The 16,411-nt window shown below is 46.7% G+C and overlaps 1 protein-coding gene across 1 annotated transcript in view; it reads right to left on the bottom strand.

Moving 5' to 3' along the window:
• LOC311235443 (vesicular glutamate transporter 1-like) overlaps positions 1 to 14,569 on the bottom strand; it is a gene marked incomplete at both ends in the record, with an annotated part of 55,177 nt that extends 40,608 nt beyond the window's left edge. The window contains one exon of the mRNA XM_084322906.1: positions 14,508 to 14,569. Within this exon, the coding sequence (XP_084179032.1) occupies positions 14,508 to 14,569 (62 nt within the window). The remainder of the gene's footprint in view (positions 1 to 14,507) is intronic.
• Positions 14,570 to 16,411: the final 1,842 nt, after the last annotated feature.

Here is a 16,411-nt window from a genome sequence, read left to right as displayed (position 1 = left end):
CTGAGTTCACAGACCAAGCGGATCCCTGCCCCCCCCCCCCCCCTGCCAGCCCACAGACCAGAACACCCCCCTGTCAGAGAGCAGAACACCCCCCTGTCAGAGAGCAGAACACCCCCCTGTCAGAGAGCAGAACACCCCCCTGTCAGAGAGCAGAACACCCCCCTGTCAGAGAGCAGAACACCCCCCTGTCAGAGAGCAGAACACCCCCCTGTCAGAGAGCAGAACACCCCCCTGTCAGAGAGCAGAACACCCCCCTGTCAGAGAGCAGAACACCCCCCTGTCAGAGAGCGGAACACCCCCCTGTCAGAGAGCAGAACACCCCCCTGTCAGAGAGCAGAACACCCCCCTGTCAGAGAGCAGAACACCCCCCTGTCAGAGAGCAGAACACCCCCCTGTCAGAGAGCAGAACACCCCCCTGTCAGAGAGCGAAACACCCCCCTGTCAGAGAGCAGAACACCCCCCTGTCAGAGAGCGGAACACCCCCCTGTCAGAGAGCGGAACACCCCCCTGTCAGAGAGCAGAACACCCCCCTGTCAGAGAGCAGAACACCCCCCTGTCAGAGAGCAGAACACCGGCCCCCTGTCAGAGAGCAGAACACCCCCCTGTCAGAGAGCAGAACACCACCCTGCCAGAGAGCAGAACACCCCCCTGTCAGAGAGCAGAACACCCCCCTGTCAGAGAGCAGAACACCCCCCTGTCAGAGAGCAGAACACCCCCCTGTCAGAGAGGCGTGTAGCTTTATGCCAAGCAAGCAGTGCAAAAATTTACCGTAGTGGCATGCAGTAATGCGCCTTTCATTTTCCGCCGCCCAGCGCCCAGGTCGCGCGGAAATAGGCTGTCTATTGCCATTCTCTTTGACAAACTCTAACCTTAACCAGCTCCTTAACAACGCCTAAACTTAACCGTTCTAACCTTAACCAACTCCGAAACAATGCCTAACCTTAACCTTAACCTTAGAAATTATATTGCCATTCTCTTTGACAAACTCTAACCTTAACCAGCTCCTTAACAGCGCCTAAACTTAACCGTTCTAACCTTAACCAACTCCGAAACAATGCCTAACCTTAATCGGCGAAAGAATACACGTTAAAAAAAAATCACGTTAAAAAATATTTTCGATGGGATTCGAACTCGCCAGCAAACAAGCCATAGGATCCACAGCCATGTGTCCTTGCCAATTGAGCTATTTGCTAGATACTGAATAAGGGGCGGTGACTTATATATATTGAGCTCCGCTCGTGTCGCATGCGCGGGCACCTCGCGCGAGCACGCCGGCGCACGCACGCACCTGAGCGAGCACGCCGCCGCCGGTGCACGCACGGTAGCATTTGTCTGAAAAGAAGGGCGCTTTACCGCACTAGCGTGCGGTGACGAATGCGGAAGCATTTTTGCACTGCTTGCTTGGCATTAACGTACAGGCGTCAGAGAGCAGAACACCCCCCTGTCAGAGAGCAGAACACCCCCCTGTCAGAGAGCAGAACACCCCCCTGTCAGAGAGCAGAACACCCCCCTGTCAGAGAGCAGAACACCCCCCCTGCCACAGAGCAGAACACCCCCCCTGTCAGAGAGCAGAACACCCCCCTGTCAGAGAGCAGAACACCCCCCTGTCAGAGAGCAGAACACCCCCCTGTCAGCCCACAGAGCAGGGAAGACAAGTCTGCTTCAGATTACTGCTTTATTTACTGTACAGTTGTGTGTTTCGATGCCAAAGGGCAGCTGTTAAGAGAGCAGAGGTCTCCCTATTGGGGCTCCTCGGGTCAAGTTTTCAAGTTTCAAGTTTCAAGTTTCTTTAATAGTTGTCATACAGAAGTACAGAATACTTTCATACAAAATGCTTCTTACTGTTACGCTCCAGAGACTGTGCTAGACAAGATAGTATCAAATAACATAGTATAGCATGTAATTTAGAAGTAGAAAATGAGGTCACAGTGTTCAGTATAGACATATGTACAATGTTCGATGCAGAATAGACGTAACTGAGTTACCATATAATATACAATACTATGCAGTGTACTAATGTACAGTACTATATAGTGCAAAGCAGAATGGGATGAGGTACAATTTAGGTACAATTTACAGTAAGGTGTACGAGTTGTAGTGCAATCCTTCATCAATAAATATAAAGTGTGGGGAGTGGGTGCTACAGTGTGTTTGTTTAAAGTGGGTGTGTGCTATAAAGTGTGTGGAGTGGGTGCTACAGTGTGTTTGTTTAAAGTGAGTGTGTGCGTGTGGATGTGTGTGCTATGTGCGTTTGATGGTTGTTGTTGTGTAGTGTTCATTGTTCGTTTAGCAGCCTGATGGCCTGGGGATAGAAGCTTCTTCTGAGTCTTTCTGTGCTCGCCTTGAGACTCCGGTATCGCTTGCCTGACTGCAGCAGTTCAAAGAGGCAGTTGTTCGGGTGACTGGAGTCTTTAATGATTCTCTTAGCCTTGCCCCTGCAACGCTTGTTGTAAATGTTCTGGAGGGTGGGGAGCCCCCCTCCAATTGTGCGTTCGGCTGAACGTGTCACTCTTTGTAGTCTGCTTCGGTCTTGTGCAGTGCTATTCCCAAACCAGGAGGTGATGTTGCCAGTCAAGATGCTCTCTATTGTACATGAGTAGAAGTTCTTAAGGATCTTCTGACTGACTTGGAACTTCCTTAGTCGCCTGAGGAAGTAGTGGCGTTGTCGTGCCTTCTTCACAACACTGTCAATGTGTGTGGTCCATGTCAAGTCCTCGGATATGTAGGCTCCGAGGTACTTAAAGCTGTTGACTCTCTCAACCGGTGCCCCGTCGATGCTGAGGGGGCTGTAGTCCTTGACCCCCGACCTCCTGAAGTCCACAATCATCTCCTTTGTTTTGCTGACGTTCAGGGAGAGGCTGTTTTCAGGGTCAGGGTAATTATCAGTCACACAGGGAACATAACACTGTCCTTCGGATGAGATGCTAAACCGAGGTCCTGACTGAATCTCGGCCGTTAAAGAACCCAGGGCGCCTATCGTAAGGAGTAGGGGGTTCCTGGCCAAATTCCCAATCCTAACCCTGACATCAAGGCCACCTAATCATCCCTTCCCCTTAATTGGCTGATATCACAATCCCTGTCTCCTGAGCCGTTCAGCCATTGATGTGATGTGTGCCGGGCAGTGCACGTGAGCGGTGCGGGGAGCGGAGCGGGCGGTTTTGACGTGAGCGAGGAGTGGGTTTTAAAATGGGTCGGCGCGACGTCCGGAGCGAGAGTTCTCCTCCGCTCCAATCCGCTCCGGGCCATGCTCCAACAAAAAAGAAAAATCTGCCGAGCGATGTGGCGCGGGGAGCGGGGAGCGCTCGATTCAAGGTGAGCGGTGAGCAAGCGGAGAGCGACTTGGGCGCGGGGTCAACATGAGCGATTAGCGGAGCGGACCAAGCTTTAAAGAGCGAAGAGCGGATTTCTCGCCCGCGCCGATCCGCTCACGTGGCCTGGTGCCGGGTGCCAGTATATGGCAGCCATTGAGCCTGCGTAGCCCGAGGTTGGGTGCTACCAGTGGTGGTGAAGGAGGCCATTTCCACCCTACATTGTGGGGAGCGCTTTGAGTGTGTAGAAAAGCGCTATATAAATGTAATGAATTATTATTATTATTATTGTACCTTTAAGTCATAATACGTTCAATATACTGCATAGAGCAAACCCCGGGTAACAATTCTACTACATCGTGTTCATTTTCTCTGTGCGGGCCAATGATTATTGGGTAGTAATAGTTGTCGACGGGAGAATACTTTGGTGAAATGTGTTCCGTGTCGGTTCAAACCCAACGAGCTGAACGATAACTTTTCCTCCGACTGTGACACGTGACTTATCGGAAGGTGCCCGGGGTACACCTTCGCCGCCGAAGCGAGCGACTGATGGATAGCCCGATCAACATGTTCAGGATGCGTTGCCCCGAGGGTAGTATGGGTCGGCACCACCCTGCTAGGTCTCCGTCAGCTTAGGGCTGGGCGATAAAATGATAACGATAATTATCGCGATATATTTTAATAATCGATCATTAAAATAATATCGATAATTTTAAAAAACAAACACTAAAGATGGCGGCAACGACAAAGAATTGCTGCAAAATAAACATACATTTGTTGTTTAAATAATCATTTAAATTTTTTGTATCTTTTTATTTTATACTAATAGAAATATCGATAATTAGAGGGGCGGTCAGGTGGCGTAGCGGAGAAAGCTCGTCACCAATGCAAGAGGATGCGGTCTCGACTCCCGGAGTCAGCATTGCTTGGGGCTGATCGCTATACTAACCCGTTTGGCTGGGTTAGGGGAAGGGCAAGTCATGGGTGGGGATCTGGCGTTGTGGACAGCGACACCTACAGGTCAGGTCTGGGCGCTTGCTCAGCGGAGGCAGGACTTGACGGAGGCAGCGTGCCCTCCCACGCGTTACACTTCACCAATGAGAGTCCTCGCTGCCAGGTGAAAAAAGAGTCACTGGCTGTCGCAGCGCGTGTCGGAGGAAGCGTGCGGATGACTTCAGGATTCCCTTGTACCGACCAGTAGGAGAACATGCGCACAACGACCAGGTAGGGGAAGGGGGAATTGGCATAACGACTCAATTGGGACGGGGAGAAAAACAGAGAAAAATCGGAGAAAGAGAGGATAAAAAAAAAATATCGATAATTATTGATATCGGACGATATGAAACGATATCGTGACATATTGTGATAACATTTTTGGTCATATCGCCCAGCCCTACGTCAGCTCCCTCAGACCGTGGTGACCGTCCACTCATGCCGGCGCTTCAGGCCAGGGGTGTGCAGCCCATGGTCTGAGGGAGCTGATGGAGACCTAGCAGGGCGGTGCCACACGACTGAAGCATTTCTGCACGGAGCGTAGAATATCTACAGACCGAGTGTCCCCAGGGCCGTGCAGACACATCTCGGGAGGCAGGGGCTCGACAAGAAGAAGGGGCACCACCATGCGTTCAGACATTTCTTTTGCCCGTGTTTTTTGATGTGCTGTCCGGCACTTTACCTCTTAATCAGCCTCTCTCTCTCTCTCTCTCTCTCTCAGTTTAGAGATGGTCAAATAAATCCCAAATCCCCTTTAGGTTTTCAGTGTTTCTGTCTGCACACCTTTGACTCCTGAGGTTCAGGTGAGATTCTCCTCTCCTTTCTCTATATTTCTCTCTCTCTCTCTCTCTCTCTCTCTCTCTCACTCTCTCTCTCTCTCTCTCTCTCTCTCTCTCCCTCTTTCTCCTCTCTCTCTTTCTCCTCTCTCTTTCTCTTCTTTCCTCTCTCTCATTCTCCTCTCTCTCCCTCCCTTTCTCTCCTTTGCCACTTGTCTTGCAGTATTGAGCCCTAAACGGGCCGGACTGGGGAAATAATTCATACCGGGAGATATAGCGCGAAATATAGCCCCAATCAGGCCACTTTTTAAGCGGGGGGTCTGGGGGTCCCCCACCAGGAATTTTTGTGTTACAAAGACTTAATTTCCTGCATTCTGGTGAATTTTAGTGCATGTGAATCACAAACTAATGAGCCAACAATTGCTTAGTACAATGTACTGTTATGGACCTCAAATAAAACTGTTGTGGCACTAGCAATGCTACTCTCTCCACCTTCAAAAAGAAAAAAGCAAGAGCACAACATATTTTTCTATTTACTATTATAATACAGTTAACCACTCTCTCCTGTAAGGGCCTTTCTTTTTCTTTGTTTTATCCCTCTCTCCTCCACCCTTTCTCTTTCTTCCACTGTCCATCTTGACATCAACGTTAATTGACTTTCGCTCTACTGTATCTCTCCCGAGTCCCTCACTACCTGGCTCATTGCCTGGCTGTTATTCTGCATCTGAGTGCCGTCTGCCATTCCATTCGCCGCCTCTGCTGTCAATCAGTTGTATCGCCTGGTCCCGCCTCCACCAATCACAAGCGGCAGCACGGCTCCATTGTGTGTGTGTGTGTCCGCGTGAGGGAGAGAGTCAGATAGTTCTCCAACTCTGTCGCAGACAGTGAAATCCTGGTTGTTCCCCACCCACCATAGGTTATCTAACTATCGCACCGCGCTGCCGCCACAACTAGAAACAATGGCCTGGCAAAAATAAATTAAAAAAAATTATATATATTTTCTTTTTTTATATAATTTCTTTTTTTTATCTGTGCAGGCCAGGCCACCGGGAAAACTCCCGGTGCTCCCGATGGCCAGTCCGGGGGGGGGGGGGGGGGGGGGCTCGTCACTAAAGGCCCACGGGCCGCGGTCGTCATTAATCCGGCCCTGCTCGCGAACGTTAAAATTTGTAAACGACATGTCTAACATAAATAATCTTAACAATCATAAACAACTTACTGGAAAATCCTGCCTGCCACCAAATGACACACTTCTGTGGCCTTTGATATTTACACTCAGCCTACCTGCAGCGCCAGCGCCGTGTGCCACTGTCTGCTCTGCTGGGGGTTGGACTTGGAGAGGCACTGGATCAAACCATATGGGGGAGCAGGGGGGGGGGTCGCAATCTTTGGAAACTTAAAAACTTGCTATTAAGTGTCATTGCGTATTATTAATTTGATTGAAATTACGTAGTTATGGTTAGATTTATATATGGGAGGGGGGGGGTATATCATATTTTTCATATGATCAAAAAGTGGGGGAGCAAAATCAGACGTTTGCCCCCCCATGTTCAATAGTCGTAGAGCAGCTGCTTCGCGTGCTCTATTGCGCAGGCGTCTATGCCTGATGCCACACAGCCACATTATCATGCAGCGGTGTCTCTCTGACATCACAAATCAGCACATTTTCAGATGACTCAGTTCAGTGAGGGTGAATATTGTGAGAGGAGAATTGGAAGAATGCGCCAATATGAGAATTAGAGACATAGATCATATTAATATAAGTTCACATAGCTAGGAAACAATGCTAAACACTCAAAAAGGCCATTTATAAGATAGTTCCCCTTTAAAGCGATCAGTAACTTACAGGCTGAACTATAGAGAAGCCAGCGCCCCGCAATCTTTCAAAACTTGTTATAAATACAAATGAAATACAATTAACACCAGCCAGAGAAGGGGGCAGGTGCTCGAGCAGCCCTGCGTGAGCACATGCCTGAGTGTCTCATGCATTTGTTAAAAGGTGCACTTCCTGTGCAAGGTTGAGAAATGACGGGGATCACAACAATGACACAACGACTCTAGAGAGGGACACTCTGTTCCTATAGTAAACAAACCTGAACAGCGTACTCGGCAAAAGAAAAAATAGCAACTTCAACAGTAAGCAATCGGTCCACACTGAATATGGAACAACATCGTCTTCGCGTTCATAAATCTCACTAACCAAAAATAGTTAACCCGAGCGGCTGCGGCGGTCTTTGACATTGATCAAATATTAATGACTCTCTCTGAATTATTAATATCTCTGGCTCTCCTCTCTATTTTTGTCTTTGCGCGAGCCTCTCTCTCTCGCTCTCCGCTCTCTCCCTCCTTCATCTCTGCCCCCCTGTCGTTCATCATCCCTTTCCCTCTGTTCCTCCTTCGCGCCGACCTCCGTCTCGGAGAATCACTGCGCTTCAGACGATCCCGTATTTTCTCGGAGCGTAACGTCACTCCGACCTGACCTCCCGACCGTAGGGCTCCAGCTCTATCGTTTGTCTCTATATAGAGGTTCTCTGTTCTGCCATCTGGGAGACGCTATAGGGGGTCTGACATCCAGGAGCATAGGCTGACAAATAGTTTTTACCCACAGGACATCAGGCTTGTAAACAGCTCCCTCAACTTCACATCACTGAGTGACTGAACTGTCAACGCTACACAGACACTCTGACCGCTGCTGTGACTTCACTGACTGACTGACTGAACTGTGAACGCTACACAGACACGCTGCTGTGTCACCTCCACTACCATCAATGCCTAGTGCACTTTACATCCTTCTACCACTACACTGTGAACTGAATGTGCAATACTGTTACTCTGTCACTCATCCCTTATTTTTTCTACTTTTTCTTTTCTAAGATTCTTTATTTTGGCATTAAACATTTTCTTAATATTTCAATTTTAGTTTAAGTCTATATTTTGTGATTTAATTTAGTACGATTTTCATTGTACGGTGTAACTGTGTTTAACTGTGCATGTGACAAGTGGGCGGCTACGTGGCGCAGTGGGCAAGGCGCTCGCAACGAATGCTGGAGACTAGGCTCGAACAGGATGCCCCGCTCTCCACATTGCTTTCAGTTTAGCTGGTCGTCCACAGTAATACACATTGGCCGTATTACGGGGAGGGAAACTGAAGGGTGGGGATCGGGCGTTGTGGACAGCGACTCCTACAGGTCGGTTGGTGCGCCTGCGCAGTAGAATCAAGAAGCGACGGGGGCGGGGCCCCTCCAAAGCCCAGACCCCAGACGCTGAAAAATCGAGCCGCGCAGGTGAAAAGATGCGACGGCTGTTACCTCGAGTATCGGAGGGGACTCGTGCTATGTATGACTTAGTCCACATTGCAGCCGGCTTGTGGGAGGCAAGAAACAACGTTCGAAGACAGGGGAGGGTTGAATTGGACGATATGAAAATTGGGATGGGAGAAAGATTTAAAATGGGAGAAAAAGTGGATAAAAAAAACTGTGCATATGACAAATAAATATCTTGAATGTTGAATAAAGATTTTTTCCTCTATACAGGGCCTCTCAAAACAGCATTCCTCATGTCAAACAACATTTCATCCAAATGGCAAAATGTCTAAACGGATGAACCCCTCTGGTGCAGTGATCTGAATTACGGTGAAACGGAATGCCCCCCCCAAATTATAATTTTTTTTGCCTAGGGCCCCCAAAGGTCTAGGGCTGGCTCTGCTTCTATATCTCTGCTGCCATTTCCTGTAGTAACTCTGTTTGACTTCGCCTGACCCTGAGGTATACAGAATATCCCTGGTAATCCTCAGCAGTTTACCTGCCTCTCTCTCTCTCTCTCTCTCTCTCTCTCTCTCTCTCTCTCTCTCTCTCTCTCTCTCTCTCTCTCTCTCTCTCTCTCTGATTTACATTGTGACACCAAAAGGGGCAAGTCCAGTCCACTGGATACTACGAGTGGATGTGAACGGAACTCAGGATTAGGCAGTTTACCTGCCTCTCTCTCTCCCTCTCCCTCTCCCTCTCCCTCTCCCTCTCCCTCTCCCTCTCTCTCTCTCTCTCCCTCTCTCTCTCTCTCTCGCTCTCTCTCACTCTCTCTCTCCCTCTTCCCCTCGCTCTCTCTCTCTCTCTCTCTCTCTCTCTGATTTACATTGTGACACCAAAAGGGGCAAGTCCACTGGATACTACGAGTGGATATGAACAAAACTCTGGATTAGGGATCTGGACAGAGTGCATGGCTGACCCTGTGAATCCGTGTCCCCTCTGTCCGGTCAGTCAGGGAGAAATCCCGGGTTGTCTTTCCAGCGTAATCTCTTAATTCATGTGTCAAGGACACGAGCGTATAGGGACAGTGCAGCGGCACAGTTCAGAGTTCAGCGACACAGTCCCACAATCAATGAATGAATGAATGAATGAAAACTTTATTAACAGATTGCAGAATGGGTACAGTACAGTACAGCTCAATACATACAATTGTTAAGGGGATGCAGACCAGAGAAAGACTTTCGTCTTGTTTACATCAGGGTCCCCCATTTTCAATTCATCATAACATATATGACATACATGACATACAGATAGACAGTACTGCTACATCTATACATTTATGACATACCAGATTTGCAATTACAGTACTGTTTGTGATACTAAACACTGTACATTGGATTATTGACAAGACCATACTTGGTAATTTACTGTACATTGGAGGGGGTTGTGTTCGGACATTTACAGGGGCCAGTTTCGAGTTGCAGTCTCCCTTAGGTGTTTTTTGAGAGTGTTTTTGAAAGTGGGTAGTGATTCACATTCCTTTACAGCTTTGGACTTGGAATCATTCATTGGACAAGAGAGAGGAAAATGGCTGTTGGACGTTGTGTGCGGCATGGCTGGTGACGTCAGTGTGTGACCTACTACAGCATACGTCACATGACATTTTTAACAGTTTTTACTCTTTGTGAAGCACTTTGTGACTCTGCTCTGTGAGAGGTGCTCCACTAAATCAACTTTACTTACACAGAACCAGGCCAGTTTATACAGAATTCTACCACGTGTCGCCAGATTACACTGTAGAGAATGTTGGGCAGATGGATATAACATACAAATGCAATATTTCTTGCAATAACTTACAAGAATGTGTACAATATGGAAATTGTACAAGTTGTGAGTTTAACTGCTAGAAATGTACTTCCTACAAAAGTTTATGGCCAACAGAGTACTCAGTTCTGAACTGACAGGAGTCAATATAATTTCCACTGGTGCCCGTCTGAGATAAATGTGGTGCGGTGGGTTCTGAAGCCCCGCGACAACCAGACACTGTGTCCTGATTGTCTCTATTGAGTCTGTGGATCAAATGGGATCTCTGAGGATATGGAGTTGTTTTGGGGACAAACCTCTCGAGACAGTTTCAGACAACGATGGTATACAATTCAACCACAGGTAAGGAAGTCAGGAATTAAATAAATGATGTTTGTAAGAATATAAAAAATATCTATGTCAAGACCGCGATTCTTTCTAATATGTCTTGGACTATGTTATCGTGTTGCAGAGTTTAAAAACATTGACCTCCAACCTGCGAATCAAGTTGTACGCGTTTTAGTTGATTTGTTATCCCTGCTCTTTGCCTCGTCTTGTTGTCTCTTCGTTATGATTTTATAAGCTGTGTACTGTGATTTTACATGCTTTTTTTTGTTGCTTATTTCTGTAAGTACACTAGGCGTGACTGTAAATGAGGGGGACCCCAGTTGCCTTTTGAGTTTAAATAAAGGTTTGAAATTAAATTGAATTAGTATCACCAACACGTTTCAGCCTTGGCTCTCTGATGAAGGTTAAGGAAGTCATGAATAAAATCCCTGATACACATTCAATGGCTGCCATTCAGTGGTTATTTGATGAATCATGGTGAGTAGACCACATTTAATCAAACCATATTGTTTCTTGTTGGTCCACTGGCGTATTTAGGAAATCCCTGAACATGACACTCGTCATATCACGTGGATCTGACTGATTCCAAACAACTCTGTGTCAGCGTTAGCTAAAGAAACGGCTCATACAGTTTGCATCACGTTACATTCTCGACCAAGGTTTTGTATGGGTTTATCACCGACACACTGAAAGGGTACCTGCATTAAAATGTGATTTAAATATGAACTACACAGAAATGTGATATAATATGATATAAAAGGATAGCCTATAGTCAAATAAGATAAGATATTCCTTTATTGATCCCCTTGGGGAAATGCAGGCGTCATAGCAGCGTGGAGGAGGGGGAGGGGAGGTACAGGTATGGGCAGGGTAATAGTAGAAAGACATAAATATATGTATACATATACAAATAAATGTAAAGGGTGAAATTATTCTTCCCCTTATTAAGATAAGATATTCCTTTACTGATCCACTTGGGAAAATTTTAATGTGATTTAAATATGAACTACAAAGAACTATTATATAATATAATATAAAAGGATAGCCTATAGTCAAATAAGATAAGATATTCCTTTACTGATCCACTTGGGAAAATTAAAATGTGATTTAAATATGAACTACAAAGAAATATTATATAATATAATATAAAAGGATAGCCTATAGTCAAATAAGATAAGATATTCCGTCATAGCAGCATGGGGGAGGGGGGAGGGGAGGTACAGGTATGGGCAGGGCAATAGTATAGAAAGACATAAATGTATATAGGCAATCCAATTCGATCTGAATATAAAAAATATGAGGAAAAAGTGTAAACAATAATAATTAACTAAATAAAAAAAAGATGTCTAATACATTAGAAATAGTGTGCTTTACATGTAAACATCTTGGAGGTGAGAGATGATGAGAGCTACAACTGAACATTGTGTGCGAGGCTGAACCCTTCACCTGCCGAACTGGACAGAATTAATAGCAGGTGCGTGCGAGGGAATGACCAGACCGTGACACGCCCGTGCGCATTACGCACGACAGCAGGCCGTGTCTATGGCACTGCCCGTGTTAATGCAACATCAGGGGAGGAAGTAAAAGCTTTACCGCGGACACTGGCCCGTATAGGTATAGGCTAATCCCGAGTGTAAATGAGCCGCATGGGGGGATGATGACGAGTTATCGAGCCGTGCAACCGGGAGGTACCGGGAAGGAAGGAGGGAGGGAGAGAGGGAGAGGGAGAGAGAGAGAGGGGGGGGGGAGAGAGGGAGAGAGAGAGAGATAGAGAGAGAGAGAGAGAGAGAGAGAGAGAGAGAGAGAGAGAGAGAGAGAGAGAGAGAGAGAGGGAGGGAGGGAGGGAGGGAGGGAGGGAGAGAGAGAGAGAGAGAGAGAGAGAGAGAGAGAGAGAGAGAGAGAGAGAGAGAGAGAGAGAGCGAGAGAGAGAGAGAGGGAGGGAGAGAGAGAGAGAGGGAGAGAGGGGGAGAGAGGGAGAGAGGGAGAGAGAGAGAGAGGGGGGGGGGCGGTGGGCGGTGGCTCAGGTGTGTATACGGCCTATAGGGATTTACGTGGGCCGACAGCTTGGACGAGGAGCAGCTATTTCGGGAGAGGATTTGTGTGTTTAGACGCTTCTTCAATCCTGACAGAAAGGAGAGAAGCGCAAACAGGTTGCGCGGCGCAACCCGCCGTTGCGTGCGTGTTTTCAGCAACCCGTCGGTGTGTGCGTGTTTTCAGCCGACACGTCATCAGGTGTCACTCTCGTTTGCTGGGTGTCAACAGTTTTTTTTCCCGTTCTCATAATGTCTGTATGAGGAGTTTTTGTTTATTTTTATTTTTTATTTTTTAAACGAGATGGGGAGAGAGAGGGGTGGAGAGAGAGGCGATAGAGGGAGGGGATAGAGAGGGTGGAGAGAGATGAGAGAGAGTGAGAGAGAGAAAGGAGAGAGAGGAGATAGAGAGAGTGAGAGAGAGAGAGAAAGGAGAGAGGGGTGGAGAGAGAGGAGATAGAGAGGGTGGAGAAAGAGGAGATAGAGAGTGAGAGAGAGAAAGGAGAGAGAGGGGGGAGAGAGAGGGGGAGAGAGAGAGGAGATAGAGGGAGGGGATAGAGAGGGTGGAGAGAGATGAGAGAGAGTGAGAGAGAGAAAGGAGAGAGAGGGGTGGAGAGAGAGGAGATAGAGAGGGTGGAGAGAGAGAGGAGATAGAGAGAGTGCAGAGAGAGAAAGGAGAGGGGGGTGGTGATAGAGAGGGGTGAGAGAGAGGAGATAGAGAGAGTGAGAGAGAGAAAGGAGAGAGAGGGGGAGAGAGAGAGAGAGGGGTGGAGAGATAGGAGATAGAGGGAGGGGGAGAGAGAGAAAGGAGAGAGGGGAGGGAGAAAGAGAGACGCTTTAAAAAATTATTCTCACACTATATACCCCAATGATCACCGGTTATTTGAGGTTTTGAAGTTATTTTTAGTTCTTCTCTTGGCGTGTTTGTTCAGACATTTGCATCTTGCCTATTATCATCGGCATGCTGTCGACTGCATCAGCCTACTTCAAAAAGGCCACCTGACATGTTCAGGGTATATCAAAAGTGGAGACATCTAAGGGACAGCATGCAGCAGCTGACCAAAAAAGTAGGCTACTGTACATCTTTTATTTATTTATTTATTTATTTATTTTCGACATTTTGGGGCCCGATATTGTCCCAATGTCACAAGAGAACACGACACAAGGCCTACTCATCCCCACCCCAGCCATCCACACCACACCCCAGGCCTATACTCATCCCCACCCCAGGCCATCATGATATACCCTAACTTTAAGAAGCCGAGCTTATGCGTTTTTCTACACGCACTTGCAATGCATTTGACTTATAGGACATAGACAGATAAGAGGATTTCATAGGATATATATTAAACGCAAGTAGTTATTACCTTGCAAACGGTGCATAAATACACAAGTATTTAATGTACACTGTACAGGCAACGCGTTAAGCTAAGAATTGCGTGTGAAAACAGAGCTATAGTATAGGCAATTGGCCATTTATGCTTCACGGGATGTGCGCTTTGAAGACAACTTCATATATATTTTTGGCCAACTGACTGAGATTGTGTATTGCTTCGGTTTTGCTCTGACGAAGATATATGTTGTAGACTTTTAATGTAATAAAATAAGACAAGTACTGTGAACACAAGTGTTGCGAGTCTTGAATTTTGAACGAGTTTTGCTAATTTCAATGTAGCGCATTATTGTTCCGTGGATAACCGGGAGACAGATGTTGTACCAGGTCACCTAACCCTCGGTAATTAATCCAGCCCCCTGGACAGCCTGATCTTAAGCGGATATATAGTTTTGTTTTTGTTTTTGAGAAATGTTTGTATCAAAATCACCTTTACACTTTAAAGAATCAGGATTAGTTAGTCCCCGGCTGTGTTGAAAGCAGAAAGTGAGCATTGCATTTGGAAAGGAGCAACTCAAGGCACTCGCATGCGCTCCATGAGAGCAAGCAACCCCGGCCGAAACATTTCATACTAATAATAATAAATCCCAGTGTTTTATTTTATTTTTACATACCCGTAGATCTTTCCGAGGGTCTTGGCTGCAGCAATCTTAAACCTATCCGGCCGGATCTCCATCCTCGCGACTCCAGTCTCCGACCGACTTGCTGTCCTTCCTTGCGCGCTGCCGCCTGAGCGCGCTGCTCTTCCTCTCTCCTTCCTCCTCCTCCTCCTCCTCCTCCTCCTCCTCCTCCTCGAAGCCCTCACTCACATATACAACTAACTTTCACAACCAGCTAACCCTCACTCACACAGAAAACTAACTTCACAACCAGCTATTCCTCTCTCCTTCCTCCGCTTCGAAGCCCTTGCAGTCGCACAGAAAACTAACTTCACAACCAGCTAACCCTCACTCACACATGAAACTAACTTGCAGCTACAGTAACCCTGGTGTCGGGTTCCTGCAGGGAGATCCGCAGTGAAGTGACAGTGATCCAGAAAACGACGATCGACGTCGATCAGAATAAACTTCTTAGGCCTATAGCCCTACGACATCTTAAACCCAACATTATGCACTGGTGTTACGCACGGAATGGTCGCAAAGTAGCATTTCCACCCCCCAAAACATTAAAGTAAAAAAAAACACACAAAAAAACGTTTATAATCTTGCATTGATTAGTGCTGTAGATATCCGACGGGGTACATGCAGGGTCATGCGATGGCTACTGGAAAATGTCGCTGGCCATGGTGCTGAAACAAGATTACCGCTCCTGTGGGTTAATCTTCCCAAGTGTGTGTGAGTGTGTGTGTGTGTGTGTGTGTGTGTGTGTGTGTGTGTGTGTGTGTGTGTGTGTGTGTGTATGTGTGTGTGTGTGTGTGTGTGTGTGTGTGTGTGTGTGTGTGTGTGTGTGTGTGTGTGTGTGTGTGTGTGTGTGGTGAGCTGTCTCGTGTCACCTCCTTCTTCATAGCTCTGGGTTCAAGGCACTGCCTGTCCAAACAGTTGCTATTCTTGTACCACGCCAACACTGAATGAATGGAGTTTGGATAATACAACATTCATTCATTCATTCATTCATTCATTCATTCATTCATTCATTCATTCATTCATTCATTAATGCATGCATTCATTCATTCATTCATTCATTCATTCATTCATTCATTCATTCTTGCATTACTTTATGGACTACCTCTATATTATACCGTTCACTCCACTACATAATAATACCTGCATGTGCTATTACTTTAACCCTTTCACTGCCACACGACAGAAGGTTAACCCTTTACTATCACACAACCGACGGTCGTGTGGCAGTGAAAGGGTTAACCGGCTGTTGTGGCAGTGAAAGGGTTAACCCTCTGTGTATTGTCGCAGTGAAAGGGTTAACCGTTTGGTGGTGCGGCAGTGAAAGGGTTAAATGAAAAGGTTTTACACACACATCATTCTATCAGTTGAAACAAAGCATACACTTTTTTTACTTTGAGATGCTTAGTGACAAACTGATACTTGAGTATATTAACGCCATGTACAGTAGTTTATATTTTACTTGAGTAATTGTTAATGGAGCACTTTTACAGAGAGTGCTATTACCTCAGGATGTTTCTAGTTCCACTAAAGTAAAGTGTTTCAGTAGCTATGTCTTCCATCACTGTTCATCTGAGGCTGAAAACACCCTGGAATTAACCCTGTCCCTACCACACTATAGAACGTTAACCTTTCACTACCACACAGATGGTTAATCTGTCTGTAGTGTGGTAGTGAAAGGTTAACCTTCTGTAGTGTGGTAGTGAAAGGTCAACCGTCTGTAGTGTGGTAGTGAAAGGGTTAACCTTATGTAGGGTGGTAGTGAAAGGGTTAACCTTCTGTAGTGTGGTAGTGAAAGGTCAACCGTCTGTAGTGTGGTAGTGAAAGGTTAACCTTCAGTAGTGTAGTAGTGAAAGGGTTAACCCTTTGTAGTGTGGTAGTGAAAGGTCAACCTTCTG

This window comes from Notolepis coatsorum (assembly GCF_963971535.1).
Source record: "Notolepis coatsorum genome assembly, chromosome: 10".
NCBI classification, from domain to species: domain Eukaryota; kingdom Metazoa; phylum Chordata; class Actinopteri; order Aulopiformes; family Paralepididae; genus Notolepis; species Notolepis coatsorum.
Note: the sequence above shows the minus strand (reverse complement) of the source record. Positions and strands in the feature narration are given on the sequence as shown.